This window comes from Callionymus lyra, chromosome 2 (assembly GCF_982586985.1).
Source record: "Callionymus lyra chromosome 2, fCalLyr1.hap1.1, whole genome shotgun sequence".
Classification (NCBI taxonomy): Eukaryota; Metazoa; Chordata; class Actinopteri; order Syngnathiformes; family Callionymidae; genus Callionymus; species Callionymus lyra.
Genome location: NC_141819.1, coordinates 16,939,342 through 16,958,669, shown reverse-complemented (window position 1 = coordinate 16,958,669; position 19,328 = coordinate 16,939,342). Strand labels below are relative to the sequence as shown.

Sequence of the window (19,328 nt, the reverse complement as noted above, 5' to 3'; positions counted from 1 at the left end):
AATATACAACAAGAATAGAAACCATTTTAAGGGTGAGATATATGTTTTGAAGGGAATTTGACTGTACAATAAATTGCGGTTTTGAGTAAAAAAAAAACGCTCTCGTGTTTTTAATATTGTCGAAAACTAATCATTAGTTTTAGCAGGTCATGCTTTTATTTCGAAATCCTCAACACAGTTTCTTCGTCAAACCTATTAGCTTAGCTTTAATGCTAACGGCAACAATTTAGCGCTTTTTGTTTGTTAAAAAACCAACATGTTTGGCTCACAGACACAGACGTACATGTGAGCGCTGTAAGAGTTAAGACTAGTAAATTAATAAGCCGTAGAAGATGTTTAATGCCAAGTTTGTAACTTAAAATCATGTAGCTAGGAAGTACTGTACTCAGAGTCACGCAAGGTTTCATGGGAAATACGTCATCTAGAGTTTTGAAAAAAACATTTATCTTCTCGTTTGCCCTTCAAATATGTGCTGGAAGTAAGTACTTGAAAAAAGATTAGTGCAGTGTATACATTAAAGCAGGTTTGGCGATAATCAGCTAAATAACTTTATTAAATCATAATAATTCTATTGTATTTTGTTAATAGTGTTGATTTTCTAATATTGTAAATAATTTGTATATTTCTAAGATCGTTTTATTTTATTTTATTATTTCTTTTTTTTTCCCTTGCACTTTATTTTCAATTGTGCTGTTGTAAAAGTGTGTTTCCCCTCTGGGGATGAATAAACATTTTCTATTCTATTCTATTCTAATATAAAGTTTTACTTTTATTAGCATTTATTTACATTCATATTTCTATACTTTCTATAAACAAAACTTGACCACAAATAATCGTACAGCATTTTTTTTTATTTGGGCATTTAGTTTAAAGGGAATGAATATAATTTATGTCCCCTTTTAAACATTTTACAGCGGGGGGGAGTCGAGTATGGAGAAACAGAGATAGGACTGTCAAAAACTCTGTCAGACAAGTATATACTGTATTTCAATGTTACAAGCCAAACTCACTACAAATGAACCGATGGAGCGATGAAGACGGTCTCAGTTCACCAACTCATGTGACCTTTTCACCCCCAACCCTGAACACGACCTCCCTCCATTTTGCCGTTTGCAATAATTTAAAAACATTCAACAACATCACCTTGATGGTCTGAACTAATCGAAGATAAAAACACAAGTCCATCAAAAAACACAATCGTCAAATCATTAGAAAAACAAAAGAACGAAATGGAATGACAAGTTTTTTTTTCCTGTGAGAAACAGAAAAGAAGGAAACTAAAAACAGTTTACATTCGAAATCATGCATTATACAAACTTGAATCAAATATTATGCATGTGATTGGAGGACACGCTTCGCCAATCAGTCGTTCCGACATTTGCTCTTTCTAAAGATGTTTTGGAATTACTGCTGACAAGGTTTGAAAGGAGAAAAAAAAGACTAAATGAGATGATTTCATGTGACTGTAGCAGAAAGAAGAGTGTTAGTATCGAACGCTACCGTTTAAAGTGGCTACCACGAGACTGCTGTGCACCGAGCTGAACGAGTACCTCAGCCAGTTCTAGGAGTTTCTTGATCAAACACAGCTCATTACATTTATAAAAAAAGTGACAAGGCAGTTTAAGGATCGATGAAACATGATGTCAACATGTGTTATACAAACGTCCTCAGCGGTCAGTGGGGTGGGGGGGGCGGGATGTCAAGACACATCTGCTCCATCCTGCAAACCTTGTCGTCTGATAGTAATTTTGAGAAGTTTTGATCTCAGCTTCCAAAATACAGATGTTAACCTCGCCTTAGCTTAAGCTACTGGTTCATACAGAGAAGGTGGTTTCCAGTGAATGCCAACAGCATCATGTTGTACTCCATCATCTTCATATTATCTACAATCAACTATTAAGAGTCTAGAGCGATGGATTAATCAATAGTGACTTTACTTATTAACCACAAGGTAATAACAGAAGTCTTTAAAACCGAAGACGTGGAGCTTTGAGGAAATCTTAAAGAACAAAGTCACAGAGATGGAGTCAAACTGAGCAGCAAAGACATGTTCTCCGAGCCAAAAGACGAGTAGGTCAGTGGCTCTGACTAAATACCAACTTCCTTCAACTTTGGTTACATCTTTTCTCGCGGCAGGGGGCCGAAGAAGGGTGAGCAGGAATGTGTCTCTGCTTCCAGCCAAGACCGGGTCTGAGGGCGAGTGAAACACCGTTTCATGTTGTAAACAAGAAAGTAGCATTGAGCTCTTAATGGAAAAAAACAGGACGTGACGAAACAGAAAAAAAACCCATTCAGCCTTTAACAGTAATAGTCCAGTTGTCACATACGATACTGCCACGAGCTGAAGGAGTTTGAAACAGGAAGCGAGTGACGGTGCAGCGTTTGAAAAAAACAAAAAAAACAGGATATTGAATAGAAAGTGCGTTGCAAAAGAGACAAAGCAAAGAAACAGTCCACATCATCGAGAGGTGACCACAGAGCCAGGAAAATAAAGTGAGAGGAGTGAACAGTTGAGATTCTCTGGGCTAATAAATAGGTGAAAGCTGTGTTGGTGAAGGAAGGGCTGGTGTGAACGTTCAGGGGGCGACCAGGGACGACACTCAACACAATCAGCACTGAGAGAAGGTCTGCTTGATCTCATCCAGCACATTCCCGAGCAGCGTCGGCTCGTCACATTTAGCGTCGATGGACACGGTCTGACCAGACTGAGGGGCAGGAGAGAGAGGAAAAAAAATCGTCGTCAAGGTTATGAACTTGTGGCTGGAAACACTTTTAGGGAGATTGTTTTTTTGAACCTCACGAGTGAGGAAATGCCGATGGCTTTACTCACAGTTTTCACCAGCAGACAAACATGGTGACCCTGGATAGATCTGCTATACATGGAGGCGCAGGAGTCGATTCTCTCCACGACTAGAGAACAAGACGACAAATACGTCACTATGAAACATGCCAGAACAACATTCACATCAATAAATAAGGTGTGTTATGTTATAATGAAGAACGAAGATGACAAGTCCTTCAGGGTTCACGCTTAGAAGTTCTCATGTCATTAAGGAACTACAGCTTCATAGATTACGGACCATGCAGTGATTTTTCTCTGAATAAATGAGGAACTTGATTAAAAATAAGATTTAGGCAAAAAAAAAGATCCTTTCTTTTCAATTATTATTTCTCAACATCTGCACAGCAATACTGAACTTTTCTTGTGAGACACCTCAGAAAACACCAGACCATCAGTTGCATTAAGAACTAGAGGAGGACTCTGTTAAAAGTCTGGCCGTTTTTCCTGCTGCTGCTGCTACTACTATGGCCTGAAACATTGTCTAAGTGGTGAAGATGGATGAATGTATGAAGTCAAAATCTAACACAAACCAGAGAAGTGGTGGTGGAAGCAGACCCTGGCTAAGAGGTGGTGGAAGGGCATGATGACTCCTTCCAGTTTCACTGAGCTGCTCTTTAGATCCCCGGACTCCAAGAGCTTCGCGAACGCATCACTTGTCGACAGAGACACAATTATCACAATTACATGATGACAAACATTTACTATACAAGTTACAGTATTTTAAAAATAGGTAACATTGTGGATTGTTGCTTCGCTAACCTGTAGCATGGAGTAGTGATTAGGTAGGAGGTGCAGGTAAAGTGCAGTTTAAAGTCCAGTTTTTCATGAGTTGAGGAGTCCTCGTTCTGTGGGGAGGAGTGTGATCGTGTGAAGACTTTGAATAAATAAGATGCTTAGGGTTTATTTTTCAAGTGACATGTGGTCATATTCTGTTATTTCACTCTGACAGAGAGCCACCCACATGTTGCAATTGTGACAATCATAAAAATAAAAAAGTGTGTGTGTGTGTGATCTACCTTGACAATAAAGGCCAGCGTTCCCTTCAGTTTCTGTGGCATCACGATGCTTTGAACAGTAAACACAAACCGGGCTTCGTTGGAAACACCTGGAAGAAAAGAGACTTTGTATTAGCTCGACTCTTCAACGATAATAAACCGAGACCAACTTCGTAACATTAATCAGTTGCCTCTCGTGGAACATCACTGACCCGGTGGAAGCTGGAAGGGAACCGCGAGACCGTCATGTGGTCCGGCCCCTTCTGGCCTCTGTAGTTTGGAGTTGAGAGAGTCCAGGACGTTGAACTCCATTGATTTGAGGAAACCGTCGCACTTGTTTTCAAAAATAACAGACACAACAACTTGACTTCCATCTTGCAAGTTCCCCTGGATGTCATACACCTGCGAGGATAGACATGAAAACATATTCAATATTTCATAATTGAAAAATAAGGTTCATTCTCTCCATAAGTGGAAAACTTTCTTCCATGGATTGACATGAGCGTCATGGTGTCAACAGAGCAAACCACCCAGCAGCAAACCACACATCATTGGTTCCCAGAAACCAATCCAAACACATGAAGTTGTCAGAACTGAAGCATCGTTAGTAAACGACAAAGCTTTGTTAACCACTCAGTTTGTCCAGAGACCGAGAAAACAGAGGAACACAGGAACAACACTAGAAGAAGAAAAACAACGCAGTAAACACGACCAATAATACCTTATCGACATCCTCCATCACCTTGAGAGAAGGAGAAAAGAAGTGTTTTGGTGTGAGCCGTTTGAATATTAAACGCTGGCGTGTGCCATCTTTAGGCAGGAACTACACGGCTTTAAATGAAGGCTTTTGGTTATTACGAGTCTAATATCGGATCAGAGGATACAGCAGTTGTTGGTGATGGTCAAACATTTAGGAATTAAATCAAAGAAGAAGTTTTGAGTATGAATTGCAATTAGTTCATTAATGGTTAAAAGTTACCATTAAAACAGAAATAATTTGAAAAGCCTTCTTTATCTTGAAGAACCTTTGAATTCAATATTTGAATCATGCGATACTGGGTGTCATAAATGTTGATATTTGAGTTAAATACTTTATTTAAACATGCTGTTCTTGTCCTTTGAAAAGTGAAAATAGTAATAGAGAATATTCTTCAGCTGCGTCACTCACCACTTTGATGTAGGAGTTCTCAGCCAACAGGCAGTAGTTGGACATGGGCTGAAAGTAGAGATGGGTTCATGTCAGTTCAGGTGTTCACTGCTGCTTAGTATGCAGGAAAGACGACGGCAGACAATATGGACGAGGAATATTTGAAATGCTTGTGAACTGAGCAGCTTCAAAAACAACACCTTTCTTTTCGTTTCTCTACACTGCACATCTCAATGACTCACCGGCAGAGGCTCTTCTTCTTCTTCTTCTACTGTGCCATTTTGGACCGATCCTTCGCCTCCTTCACTGTTGCGATGATGGTGGTGATGTTTCTTCTTCTTCTTCTTGTCCTTGTCTTCCTTCTCCTTTTTCTGCTTCTTCTTCTTGAGTTTGGACGACTTCTAACCACCAAAAGAGACAGTTGTTCAGAGACAAAAACGCAGGAATCTAATGGTAGACGGAAATAATTAAGCGATGTCACTTGGGCGAGTTGTTCATGCAGGTTTGTGTAAAATAATAAATGCTGACTCACAGGTTCCACCTCAGTTTCTTTGGGCTCATCTGCCTCAGAATCTGCCGTTATGCCAGAGGCCGATTTGGGTTCTGCAGCTGCTTCTGTTGCTGGCATTGATTCCTAATCAGAGATAGAAACTAAAGTAAACCATCAGGGTGTAAAGAGCAGGCAACTGGAGCTTGACCAGCATCTACTAAACTAATGTATCTTAATCAATGACTTTATAACCATCTGGACGCAAGAAACAAATGTTCAGAGAATAAGTCAACACATATAAGTTACTTGTTCAAAACTTGTAGCCATTTAAAGACCTAAATAAGATATATTTGGTATTTGATACTAGGCTTGGATTTTGATGGAATTACATTTCTTATTCACAATTGTTACCGTTTAAGGATGTATTCAAATTATTATCATTATTATTATACTTTTGGGTTACATTGCAAAAAAAGGTCTTAAAAAGATCAGATTTAAATAAGAATTCTTAGTAATTGTTTTCTTATAACAAAAAACTTGAGACCTTCACTGGGAACTTATATACATTTAATAAAATTTGTATTAAATAGGGCTTTTAAATGTCATCTCAAATGGTCTGTGTTAAACTGAAAGTATTTATGTCTGAATTGATCAAACGGTTACATTTGAATCCAGATGGAACAACATGTATGCTGTCGAACAGATCCACAACATGGCCCGCTCAGTTTTGACATATTTTCAGGAGCTTTGGTTTCTAGGTTAAATTCATCATACGCAAAAAAAAGGTCAAAAGTATACAAACTACACAGACAGCACATACAAATACACTCAGTGATCAGTTATCACTTTGACAAGTAAAACTTTCAGAGTAACTTCCACATGTTACAAGAAGGAAACATCAAGAAAAGGGATGATAATGTAGCGACCGCAGTACCCAGAGATATCTCATGTCCCAGATCTCTGGTGCACATATGCAAGTATGACAACAACCACAAAACCATCCACTACACATAAATACTTCATGTTAAACAAGCAAATCAAAGCTGTGGAGAAAAAACAGCAAAGTGAGACGAACGTGTACGAGGATATAATCAGGCCACGACAGACAAAAACATGCATGAACTAAGAAAGTCAAAATATATCAAATGTTATGACCTGTGGGAAAGAGACATTTGATTCCAGGGATGAAGTGTGTAAGATGATCAACGATTTATTCATAGTGAAAAGAAAGGATAAGATGGTCAAAATGATGTAATCGATGATTCATGTTTCCTGAGTGGAACTGTGAAGAGATGAGGGGAGTGACTCAACCTTTGTGTTAGAGGGCACTGGAGCATTTGACAGCCAGAAATCCAGATCCGAAACCTAGAAGAGGAAGTGCCACACAAGTTCTACATCTTATTGTGGTTCATGTTTGCAGACTGAGAGAATATTTCTTGCTCAATTTATTTTACTCAATCAAATATTTGAAACAGACATGTGCAATCGGTCTCATACTTTTGCTAGAGAAGAAACCCTTCCCGGAGTCCTAGACTTCATTAACTCGACCGGTTGTGTAGTCGTGAGTCGAACGTACCTCAGCAGTGGACGAAGTGGGAGGAGCTTCCATCTCAATGATCTCTTCGGACTGGACCGCCGGCTCGTCCCCTTGGACCCCGAGAAGATCCTCTTCTTTAGCTTCATGTTTATGCTTCTTCTTCTTCTTCTCCTCCTTGCTCTTCTGAAGTTAGATAAAACAGCAGCACGACTCAAGTCAATGGCAAAGATATATATAAACAATCATTTAAAAAAAGACTCCATTGTTTTTTTCATTTAAGGTGCCAGAAAATACCAAACATACATAAATTAATACCAATAAGAAGAGAGCAAAGAATACAATTCTCTTACCTTCCTGTCTCGGTCTTTGTCCTTCTTCTTTTCCCTCTTATCCTTACTGCTCTTCTTCCTAGGCTCCTGCGACGTACCGCTCTCTGCTTCCTCCTCATCTGCTGGGCTTTTTAGAATCTCTGCTGGGCGGTGAGCCCTGACAGGAAGCTTCTCACTGTCTGCGAGTGGCCTGGACAAAGACAAGCACAGAATACCACATTAGGAAATAACTCATTGTGATATGCACTGCCCCATACGGTTACTACAGTAAATGCAATAGAGCTAATGTATGTTCACCATGCAAGAGACGCATCTTTTTTCAAACCACTGATCTACAGCATTACCACTACTAGTAACCATCACATGCACTTGCACTTGAGTAATAGATTACTTTGATTTTTAGTTACACTCAAATAATGATCAGTAACAAGACTGCAGTGCTGTTGAACCCTTAGTTACAGTTGAAGAATTAACAATTCAAGGGCAGCATAATTTCATTCATCCCAGCAGCACAAAATACCCAGGACAGGTTCTCAATTTTATTTATTTATTTTAAACATTAGGCTAAATATCTGTCGGTCTAATATAAAGCACATGCACATGCACTTGTTGTTTCAGCCATGATGGCATAGGAGAACATTAAGGCGATTCATTAAATTTAATGAGAGAAATATCAAATATTTTATTGTTTAGTTCATCCATTAATATCTTCGTCACATCACTGTAAGGTTGAGGAACTTATCAACGACGGTGAAATTTGATAAATGTAAGTACCCAAAAGAAAGGTAGCAACAGGGGTGTAAATATGCTGATAAATACAAGTTATGTGGGTTAATAAAAGAAGCAAGGAAGGAGGAAGCCATGTGCAGTTGGAGCCTAGGCCTTGACGCTGGAGGGAAAACTTACCTACGCCCAGCCATCTCCAACAAGCTGCCCGACAAATGGACAGTTATTGGTGTGTGTGTAGGCAAGGAAAGGAAAGAGAAAGCAAAATTCTGAGAAGGAAACCTACTTTCAGTAGGAAAACTGTGGATTAGGAAGCTCAGAAAACGGTTACATGACTATAACTGGAAGAGAGTGTTAAAGAATGGAGGCCTGGATTCCCTCAGTCTTTATAAGATACGAACTGTGCTTGTATTAATAAAGTCCATCTATTCATCAATCCATCTATGGTGAAGACCACGAGAAAAATAAAATGAAAAAACGATAACAGCAATGACTCTCCGTAAATGCTTTGACCTTCTTTGGTCTGTAAATTTGAACATTAAGAAAATCAACACAAAGAGGACACACTTAATCTTCGATAGATTCGTTCTTCAAGAGCAAATTCAACGTTGGTAGGAAACTCACTTGTCCAAGTCGATGTCCAGAGCCTTGTGAGGGTCGTTGGGATCTTTGTCATCATCATCACTAGGTAAGGCATTCTAAAACAGGGAGATTGAAAACGATTCACAATTACAAAACATAATTGAATTATTACATAAATTACTGAAGCAGCCATTTAAATCTAAAACATAGATGCTATTTCTATTTTTAGTTGGACTCGCTTGCAGGTCAAATTCAATTTTCCCGTCTGTTCAACATGAACTGTGGGCTTTTAATATTGGAGGAATTACCTCTGGCATTTCCTCAGTGACAATGTCGACCATATGAGCAGGCGTGATGTCCTCTTCACTCTCCGGACCAGAATCATGTCTCTTTCCGCGTTTACCGTGTTTCTCTTTCCTCTTCTTCTTTTCCTTCTTCTTCTTTTCAGCCCTCTCTTTCTGCCTGCGTTCTTCTTCAAGCTTTACATATTGGTCGGACATCGGCAGACCTGTGGAACAGTCAGGACGACTTCAATACCGCACTACATTCATTTCATCTGTACATCTTTCAGGACAGTGAGTGAGTCAAGGACGACTCACCGGGGACTTTGAGAGGCACACTGAGGTCAATCTGCACAACAGGAATGTGCTCCACTCCTAGGGATTCCTGGTAAACCTGTAGAACAAAAACATATGTTGAGATAATAAAAGACACTTAGGCATAATACCTCCTCACAAAAAAAGCACCTTTTGAGATGATGGGGAGGCCTTGATATAGAATGGGTTGTTGGCTTGTTCTTGCTTTCTGGCTTCTCTTCTCTGGAAAAATACATACATTCACAAATAAGACAGTTTATTATACAAAGACGTTTTAACTGGTAGGTACCAAATTATAAACAAGCATAAACATCTAACATTGTATCAGAGAACCATTATTAGTACTAGTATTTGGAGTTTAAATAGTAATGAAACTTCAATGAATAAGAATAATTAATTAATTAAATTTGTTATTGAACATATTATTGATGAACTATTTAAAAGTGTACTTATTCTTATTTAAAGTACTTTCTCTGGTGCATTTAAACTCGTTCATCTATTGGTCTTTGGTTTGTCTGTGAAGTGAACGCCAGGACAGAACTTGCGTCAAGAGAGCAGAGAATCGTACCTTCGCGAGCTCCTTCTCATCGACTTCAGTATGACGGGTGCGGGAATGTTTGGGCTCCTCCTTGGTGAAAATAGCCTTTGGCTGCTCATCCTCAGATTCACTCTCCGATGGAGGCTCGTTGATCCAGGCGTCCAAGTCCAGGCTGCACACATAAGTTGAATGATCAAGAATGAATCAACACAATCAACACAATAACATTAAATGGATAATAAATGGTAGTGCTAGAATTTAAGTCATTTAAGTGGGTAAAAAAAGCAGAAAATCTACCCTTCAGGAACAGGCACTTTCTTCTGTGCCTTTGGGGCTACAGGGTTGAGTTCTCCAGCAAACAACGCAGTGACCTCCTCTGATACCTCGACATCTTTCTGCTGCAACTTCTGGATGTACTTCACCAGTTGCAGGATACAGGAAGCCTACAAATGAGAGTCAACATATACCAGAGTTGGACAAGAAATTCCCATATTTCTGCATCGCTCATCTTGTATTTTGAAAGGTACAGTTTTATCTTACCCTCTCCTGGACCTCCAGGTTGGCGCTCTGAACAAACAGGGGCAGCCTCTCGATCATAAGCTGGCTGGTTTCCTGTGCAGTCGTGCTCTCCGTGTTTCCCTCTTCACTTTTCAGCACAGTGGCAAACAGCTTTGCTGCATTCTGGACGTACACAGCCTGGATATGGCCTGGTAGAGTGGCTACCTTTGGACGAAGCATGGCCTCCAATGTCTGCAACGGGTTCTCCAGGTGTCTAAATAGATTTAGATATCATGTTCCCAATGTTATTGATGCACAGATTATGTTCACAAAAGTCAAAGGTAACATTCAAATTTAAAGCAACTTTTTGCAAAATAAGCATTTTCGTTTACAATAAAACAAAAAGTTTAATCAAGTCATTCAAATCGATCAAGTTCAAATCTTTGTTGAGTGTGAAAACAGAAACTTATTTTAGTAAATAAAAGGCCATTGTTCAACCATCAATGAAAAAACGAATTAGCAAAACAAACTTACTCTGAGAACTCGCCACAGATCCAGGCTGCTGCATACAAGACTTCACAGATGCCGTTCCGCTGCATGTTGCCGGTCAAAAGGTGGGCATTGTCCAGCAGAGTGGCCATCTGGGCTACAGCGAAAACCCGGATAGCCTTCACCCGTATAGCTACGTCCAGCATCTGAGAGGCAATGAGGTGTCCGTGCCTTGTTCCCTCCAATCGGGTCAGCTCCACCAGGATGCTGATGTACCTGTAAAACACAGACGTGCAGGTAAATAACAGGCAGCTGGACAACAAGGATCTTGAGGTCATGTGTCGTGTCAAACTGACCATTCAAAGTTAGTGATGTACTGGTAGTTGCTCTGACTACAGATGTCGATGATCTTGGTGAGCAGCTCGTCTCTGTAGGTCGTTCCTTCAGCTTTGTCTACATGCAACATTAGCTTCTTCACAATCTCCATGAGGTTCTTCTTGGAAACCTGCACATTTAGTATACGTAGTATTGACATTTGAACTGTATATAAAACACAAACTGACAGTGAATATGTGACTAAAATTCATGTATTAAGGAACATAATCAGATTCTTTCTTTTTCTAAGTTTTGTGTATCTTCCTTAAATGTAAAACTGTTTGTGTGTATCTTAACTTCGGTGACAGTTTCTTCAGTGTGAACAAATATGATATCAGTCTCACCATCCCATAGAGTAGATCCAAAGCTCTTAGGCGAATGGACTCATCCTTGTCATCCAAACACTGGAGGATCAGGTCTTTGTGACTTTGGACTGACTTCGGGTGCGTTTTCAAGATTTTGGACATTGCTAGAAGCCCAAGGTACTTCACTATATGGAGAGATCGATGAACAGTTATTCAATACTCTATTTAAATACGGCTGCTTTATCTTGTTATGAAGACCAACAACGTCTAAGAATGTAATGTAAAGAAAGATGCTTCTATACACAAGTGCCAAAAAGTCAGAAATATTGACAAATAAAGAAGAGAAAACACAAAAAAAGCAGATCAATGAAAGGAAACAATCACAGACACACAACATACACACAGGAAAAATGCAACTGCTGAATCACAGTGTTCTGTTCAGCACTTGTTCTATAAAAGGCTCTTGGATTGATCAATTACTGATCCAGGCTGAAAAAGGGAAGATCCCAGAATACATCGAAGTAAAAGGCTTGGTTGTAGTAACATGATGAATGTTCAGAGAAATAATCGCTTCATGTGACAATGATAAATGAACATCTGACCAATGAGGAACATGGTCAATGAAGATATTGTTCATACAAGTAAAATCTTTAACTAATATTAGTAAAAGTTATATTTTATCAAGCCCAGCCCTATAAAGGCCTACATTCAGAGAAGAAACAAAACATATATTTAAAAACACTTTAAAATCACTCTGCTACAAACTACCTTCTACAATCAAACAACCATCTACAGGAGGGAAGTCCAGGGTAACTCGAACTTAAACTAAAACAGGTCATTCAACAATATTAAACTCTTGATTTCCACTGACAAAATAACTTAAAACCCAAAAGCTGGTTCAATGTTCTACAGGACAACACTAATTCACTGGTTTCTAGATATGTTAACCATGTTAACAAAGCTGATCCAAATTTGATCTTAAGTAAAGTATCAGGCTCCAGGTTTGTTGTGTAGTTATCTCAAGTGATGAACCAAGTTTTTTCACCACAGACTGGTCACGATGTCAATAGTTGGCAAGCCAAAGCCAATTTGGAAAACTGGGCAGCGATTCAATGTCGAGTTATCCAGAACCATGGGGACTAAGTCGTCTAAACAGGATGGACTGCTCAAGTCAGAAACACGCAGACAATGAGAAAATGACAAACTGCAGGCATTGACAGAGGGCTCACAGTTCTGGTCCGAGTCTTCAATCAGGATTCGTAGCTTTTGGACACAGAGCTGCGGAAGAGAAGAAGGTGGACAGGGGGGAGAGGGAAAGAGTTGTTATTGCCACATTACTAGAAAGTATAATTCTTGTCAAGTGTTGAAAAAATGACGTGATGAAGAAAAAGGTTGCAAGATGTAGAAACTGATTGTCTTCTTGACCAATAATATGAACCTGAATGAGAATGATCTTGCAAATGGATACTCTAAAGATAGTCAAGGAAAGACAAAAGATAGAAACGGAAAAAGCATGCATTAGGAAACCATGTACAAAATAGTAGATGACATGTGTTCACGATATTTCAACATGGCTTACTAAAAGATTCATACCTGGATACTAGCACTGTGGTTCGGCATCCCAGATGACAGAGAGATCAACACTAAAACAAGAGATGAAAAGATTTACATGGAAATAAAAAACACTCTTTAAAACGTTAATGAAACAGCATATCCATAGATTGAGAGATACAAAAACAACATTTAGCTTAAAGTTGATTTGAGCTTTTTCGTAGTATAATTATTTGATAAAATAATTTTAAATTGACCATATTATCAGTTCTAAAATTAAAAGGAATATAGTGACATTCTGACCACAAAGTTTTACAAACATAACAAACGTAGAGATCTTTCAGCAGTTTATAAAAAAGTAATTAGAAAAACCTCTATAAAACTACAATATTTGTACTGACCTGCAATGACGGTGTTGACACACTCATACAGCAGAGACATGGCCGACGTGCTGCAGAGAGAGACGCCAATCGTTACACTCACAGTAATCAAGAGAAATAAAAAGTGACAGCTTACCTGTGAATGAGATTAGTCAGAGGTTCGATCAGCTTCTTTCCCAGCCGTGGCTCTAAAGGTGTGAGTGCGCCAAACTGTAAAAAAAAAAAAACCATCAAAATCAGTCTTAGTCCATTCAACAATTGTAATCACTTGATGATATCTCTGCAACAACGACCTTGAAATCTACCCTTTCATTGGTAAATCAAGAGTTGCACCTTCATAGGTCAGAGAAGTCTAACAAGCTTAGCAACTAGTTCCACCAGCAGTGTAAATCTATCAGTCTACTTTCATGGCCTGAAAAAATTATGTTTGCATTGGCCCGTTGACTTACCAGCTTAATGATCTTAATGAGGACCCAGTTGTTAGTGGATGATGTCATGAGTTTAAAGAACAGTGGAGCCAGAGACAGGTAGTTCTTGGGATTCCTACGAGCGAGCTCACATATGACATTTACTGCAGCCGACTGGACACCTGAAGTGGAGACGTGACATGAAGTTCATATAAAATGATGCGAGGAAAAAAATAGCAACACTTCTTTTAAAACATGTGGATTTTAACCAAACCTTGCATTTGAAAGGTATTATTAAACACCAATGAAAAAAACACTGAGGAATCTAATACAACATACATCACATGAGGCGCTTCATAGATACAAGTCTGTTATCTGGTAGTTATAATGACACGGCAACCGAGCCCTTGTCAATCCTACCATTCTTGGATGATAAATAATTCATAGCGCAGGTAGAAGAGAATGCCAGACCAGAGAACTAGTGACAAAGACAAAGCTGCACCATTTCTCCTTTTGACTGTACAGAAGGTCCATGGCCTACCTGGATCTGGGTCTTCTAGTTTTTCCTTCAGCCTTGGGAAAGCAGGTCGCAGGGACTCTGGGTACTTCAAAAACACCTTGTACATTATGAGCACAGCTTTTTTCCTGATATAGGGTTTAGTGTGAGACATCTGCAGGGAAAAACATTTTAAAAGTGATACTCCATCGTGAGACACGCGATCTGCTAAACATTTTGGCTCACCAGGGTCATGATGTCATTGGCCAGGTCACGTGCCAAGTCGGGGGTCACAAAGCAAGAGAGGCCAGTGAGGGCAACACCTGTGTCATACTGACTAGGACTGCTAAGATCCTGGGATGAGAATTAAACAAGAGAATGAAGGCATGAGTAGGAAGAACGAAGAGACGTGTTCATGCAGCAACACTGACCTTTCTGATCTGATTTGTGGTCAGCATGATGACATCCGTGCTTTCATGGAAGCACTGAGAAGCCGCCAGGTAGCCTATCCTCTGTCAACAGCAAGATTCCGTTCATTTAATGAAATGTTTTCAGGGATTATGGTTAAGAATTAGAATTCATTTTAACACTGAAAATCACGATCAGACCGGCTGTACCTTGTATGTAAACTTGGAGGAGCTCATGACTTCAACGATGTTGAATGCGGCCCAGCTGACGTCGTAGCCAAGCATCTGAAGCTGAAATGGTGAGATCGTAATAAAGAATGAAACTAGGGCAAGTTAAATTATAAAAGTTTCAATTTGATCTCTACTCTTAATTTTCCAGCGTAATATTTGTGTATGATTATTCCATTTTCTTACTTGATTAAAGAAATGGTCAAAACTATTACCAAATAAATGGTCATTCCACTAAGGTCACACTGAGCAGACATCAAGGACAGACGGAATCAGTTAACACTTGAGAAGTCTGAGGAGAGCTTACGTAGGTGAGCTTGCAGACTGCATTAGCTTTGACAGCGATGTTGTCTTGCTTGAGCTCCTGCTTGATCTCATCGATGCAGGTGGAGATGTATTTCGCCTGAGGCCGACACAGAGAGGGAAAAACACAGAGGGATCAGATTAGATTAGGCAGAGAGATGTCAATTGTTGCTCCAGTGCAGCACAAACAAGTCGGAGAATTGTTCTTTGTGAACATTAAGGTCGATGGAAAAGTCTTTTCCCTGATAGAAACGTCTACAGATGACATCATATCTCCACCTAATGGATAGAGATCCAGAATCTAACTCAAATTGAATTGGTCCAGCTTGTGTTTTTTTGTCAACAATAAACAGACACAGCATTTTCTTTTCCAGACAATTTTTTTTACAGTCAGCACTTTCATGCACTTAAGCATGAAAAAGGGAAATACATTCTGGTTCATATAAAGTTAAGTGTGTTTTAACCTGAACATTAGCTTTCATACAGAAGTGAAATAAGTTGTGTGAGGTAAAGTTTAAAAAAAGTCCAAATTATTTAACTGCAAAAGGTACATTGTATTGTTTTTTATTAATAGTAGCAGAGTGTATTCATTAAATAAGGCGTCATGTGAAATGAAGGGACATTCAACAATGCATGAGGCTGTAATGACAAGTGAATGCATATAGCCAAGTCGAGTAGGAGAGTGTGCCGATCATGTGTGTGTGGTCATGAGACAGTGGAGTGGCAGGGGGAGGTGGTTTTAAGGGCAGAGGCTGTGTTTGGTTTGCTGCTCCTCATGGTGAAGTGAGCTCGTAGGCAGAGGAGGAACACACTGGCCACTGTCATGCAATTCAGTCCTTCCCCGTCACACCATTAATAACCACTCGAAATGACTTGCATAGTTGTCATAGGGCCAACGTAGACGTGGATGAACACATTCACACTTGTGGTCAACCAGTGATAAGCGGTTCAATATCAGCTGGAAGAGGTCACACGTCTAAAAGAATTCTTATAACTAAAAATATCTCGCACATTTTAAATGCACGCATCCCATTATATTAAATGTCATAAGAGAGGAAAACCTTTTCGAAATATCGGATGGAAACATGAACGGCACCGGAGTAGTCAGGTAAAAAGTCAACACACCCTCATATATTAATATTTCAGGTAACCGTCCACTGTTGGCAGAGCAACCAGCACCTTATCTGGGCTTGTCAGGTTGGGTTACGTATAGAACGTAGAGCCTGAATCAAGACATCAAGCATCAGCACGCTGTGCATTTGCAGCATAATCCACACCAGGCCTAGACCATAGTTCCTTAAAAATATATGTGCATTTGTGAGTGAATCTGCTTTTACCAGCTACAGATGATTGACAGCCGTAAAAGTGCAATGCTTTACAAGGAATTTATTAAAGTTTTGGAAGCAGGTTTAGCACATCAGTTCTAGATTTCACACCTGCTCTACAAGTTAAGACAGGTGTGGACAACCAAACCCCCCAGAACACCATCAATGCACACAGTCACTCAGTAGCATCCACAAGAGAAAATTGTGTAGACATAGAGGCTTAAATTGTGAGTCTGAGCTTCAACCAACAATTTAAGTTTAACGTTTTAAATACTAGACTAAATGAGAGTCACTGAGTAATTCATTAACTCAAGATTAACAAACGTGAGATCAAGATTAAGGTAGCTGTGCCTAATTCACTCAAAACTACAATTGAAAAATAGCCAATAATGAAGAAAAGTGGTAAACATGTTGACTCACATGCTAAGAATGATTGTTAATAGTCCGAATATTAAATAATGAACGCACACAACACAGCAAAATCTTGTTAAATTCTATTACTTTTAGTCAATACATTTAGGTTCTGAGCCTGAGGACATGTCAAATTCAAATGTCAATTCTGTTGAATTTCAAGGATTCTGAATTAAACAGACTCATAGACTTAATGACATACACATGACTATTTATAACTGAAAGGAATGTATAAACATGTTTATAGACTTCTTTCCCTGTTTTAAAAAGACAATGTGATCTTCAGTGGCAGTTGAAAACCGTTACTCGTGAGAATAAGCAACAAAAGTGAATAATAATAAAAAGGAATTACAATTTCTTTTATGTCAAGTCGGCATATATGCGTTAAGGGAGGGCGTCCATTTGAAGCCTCTTGTTAAACTTTAACATACTACTTATATTGTCAACAGAAACAGTGTCAATAAAGAGTTTGTCATTCATTCTCACTTCGAACCAACGAATCATAAGATTACAACCGGCTTTTTTTTGTGGTTTTTTTTAAACAGCAAAGGCTGTAAATGAGATTTGTGGTATTGAAAACAGTTATGTTATTAAATGTTGATGCCTCTCACTGTCTAGCTGTCAGTTAGCAAGGTTAGCTGTCATCGCAACTAAAATACGTTTAATATTCCTAGTCGAAATAAATATAAGTCCAGTGCGAAATGTCGATGAATACAAAAGTCAGTGGTTATAATGGAGCAGTCGTGCATCTGAGGAGCTACGTTTGCTAGCGGTTTAATTGATGCTAACGTTAGCTGCTGGGAATAATGTTATGTTAGCTAAGCTGCTACAGGATGACGCTCAGTTTTGTTGAAAAAAACACATTATTTAACAGCAATAAGACGCACAAGATGAGGTCACGAGTGGGTCATTTTTTTTTACCTCATCTTCCTTGTGGTTCCGAATGCCACGTACTAAATCCTGGAGGTTTTTATCGAACATCCGATCGATGCTCCCTTTGACAATCTTCAGTGCCATGACTGCCTGACGTCCCGCGGGGTCCTGCGACTTCCAGGAGGTTCCGAGCGACCAGCGACACTGTCTCTCATCCACCCGGGGAGTAGCGTCTGAGCTGCGGCCGTCGCTGTCGTCTGCTGAGCCCGGCGGAGGAAGCGACCAGACGGGGCGTCCTGTTCTGCGCAGAGATGCTGGCAATGGATGAGTGGAGGAAATGGCTGACAAAATGGCGTCTGGAGTCAGCTGACTCGAGTCTTACGCGAGAATCTCATGTGGAATTAAAGTTCCAGTCCAGAGTTTTCACAACACTTTATTTATTTTTTAAAAACACTTAAAATATATATTTATTTATTGTTGGCCATATGATTGTATTTATGAACTCCAAAAGTATATATATATATATATATATATATATATATATATATATATATATATATATATATATACTTTTGGAGTTCATAAATACAATATTAAAATAAAAAATTAATATATATTTTAAGCGATATATATATTATTTGAGTTCATCATTGTATTAAATCTAAATAAAACCTTTTCTCTGTCTCATACTTATGTCTTGCCCCAATAATATTGAGTCATAATAAGTGATATTTAGATCAAAAATAGGGGCAACAGAATGGCTGTGATGGTGTTTCGTTGTGTTTTTCTATTGCTTATTTAATTTTTTATTCTGTACTGACAAAAAAAACAAAACCTGTTTCATTGGCAACACTGGAAATAAAAAGTTTCTAATTCTGGTATGTATACATTAAAAGCCAATACGTTTGTTTTATACTAAAAGTTTATTAGTAATTTTTTGGATTTTTTAGTTTTTTTAAGTGGATCTTTATGTATTTTATTACATGCTTTGTTTGATAAAGTTTTAAATGATATTTTGGCTCTTCCCTTCTCTCTTTTGACCTGATGTGCTGGTCCCTCAGAAGTCACATTATATAATCTGGGCCCTGGGGGGAAATTTTACTATCCACTTCTGCTTTAGACTACATGTGTTGTTACGAAGGTCATGAATAAATGTATAATATGAGTCTATACTTCAATGGATTGATTTGGTTACCTGGGGGGTCCTTACAAGTTGTTTTTTTTTAATCCGATTATTTGATTGTAATAATCAACAATCGGCTGAAAATGTCTGACTATTAAAGACATAAATCATCAAAATGAAGAATAGGTTAAAGTTGATTAACTTTATTTATACACAAATACGGATATTCAAGCATGATATTTGTCAAGGACAGAAGAGAAAGTACAGTTTTGAATTCTGATTTGTCACCAAATATATACATTTTGTGAATTTACAAAAATTGCTATGATTCTGTCATTAGTATCTTACAAATAAGAGCTTTATAAATTGAAGCAT

At 38.8% G+C, this 19,328-nt stretch overlaps 1 protein-coding gene across 7 annotated transcripts; it reads right to left on the bottom strand.

The window, feature by feature from the left end:
• Window positions 1-830: 830 nt before the first annotated feature.
• Window positions 831-18,146, bottom strand: ap3d1 (adaptor related protein complex 3 subunit delta 1). Of its 7 annotated transcripts, none has more exons than XM_087783745.1 (35): window positions 17,879-18,146; window positions 15,226-15,321; window positions 14,901-14,981; window positions 14,715-14,795; window positions 14,530-14,637; window positions 14,329-14,458; window positions 13,830-13,969; window positions 13,517-13,590; window positions 13,402-13,451; window positions 13,043-13,092; window positions 12,679-12,727; window positions 11,489-11,634; window positions 11,126-11,274; window positions 10,815-11,045; window positions 10,323-10,554; window positions 10,080-10,225; window positions 9,813-9,954; window positions 9,395-9,466; window positions 9,248-9,323; window positions 8,957-9,156; window positions 8,691-8,764; window positions 8,247-8,270; window positions 7,362-7,530; window positions 7,051-7,191; window positions 6,786-6,839; window positions 5,517-5,618; window positions 5,227-5,385; window positions 5,006-5,053; window positions 4,559-4,579; window positions 4,050-4,239; window positions 3,859-3,947; window positions 3,602-3,687; window positions 3,373-3,494; window positions 2,831-2,910; window positions 831-2,705 (listed from the first exon to the last, which is right to left on the bottom strand). In XM_087783745.1, the coding sequence occupies exons 1-35, from the start codon at window positions 17,972-17,974 to the stop codon at window positions 2,610-2,612; spliced, it is 3,804 nt and encodes a 1,267-aa protein (XP_087639871.1). In that variant the 5' UTR covers window positions 17,975-18,146; the 3' UTR covers window positions 831-2,609. The 7 variants fall into 7 exon arrangements, with proteins under 7 accessions (XP_087639871.1, XP_087639870.1, XP_087639872.1 ...); XM_087783744.1 differs by having other exon boundaries at window positions 7,051-7,194; window positions 17,879-18,145; XM_087783746.1 differs by having other exon boundaries at window positions 5,526-5,618; window positions 7,051-7,194; window positions 17,879-18,145.
• Window positions 18,147-19,328: the final 1,182 nt, after the last annotated feature.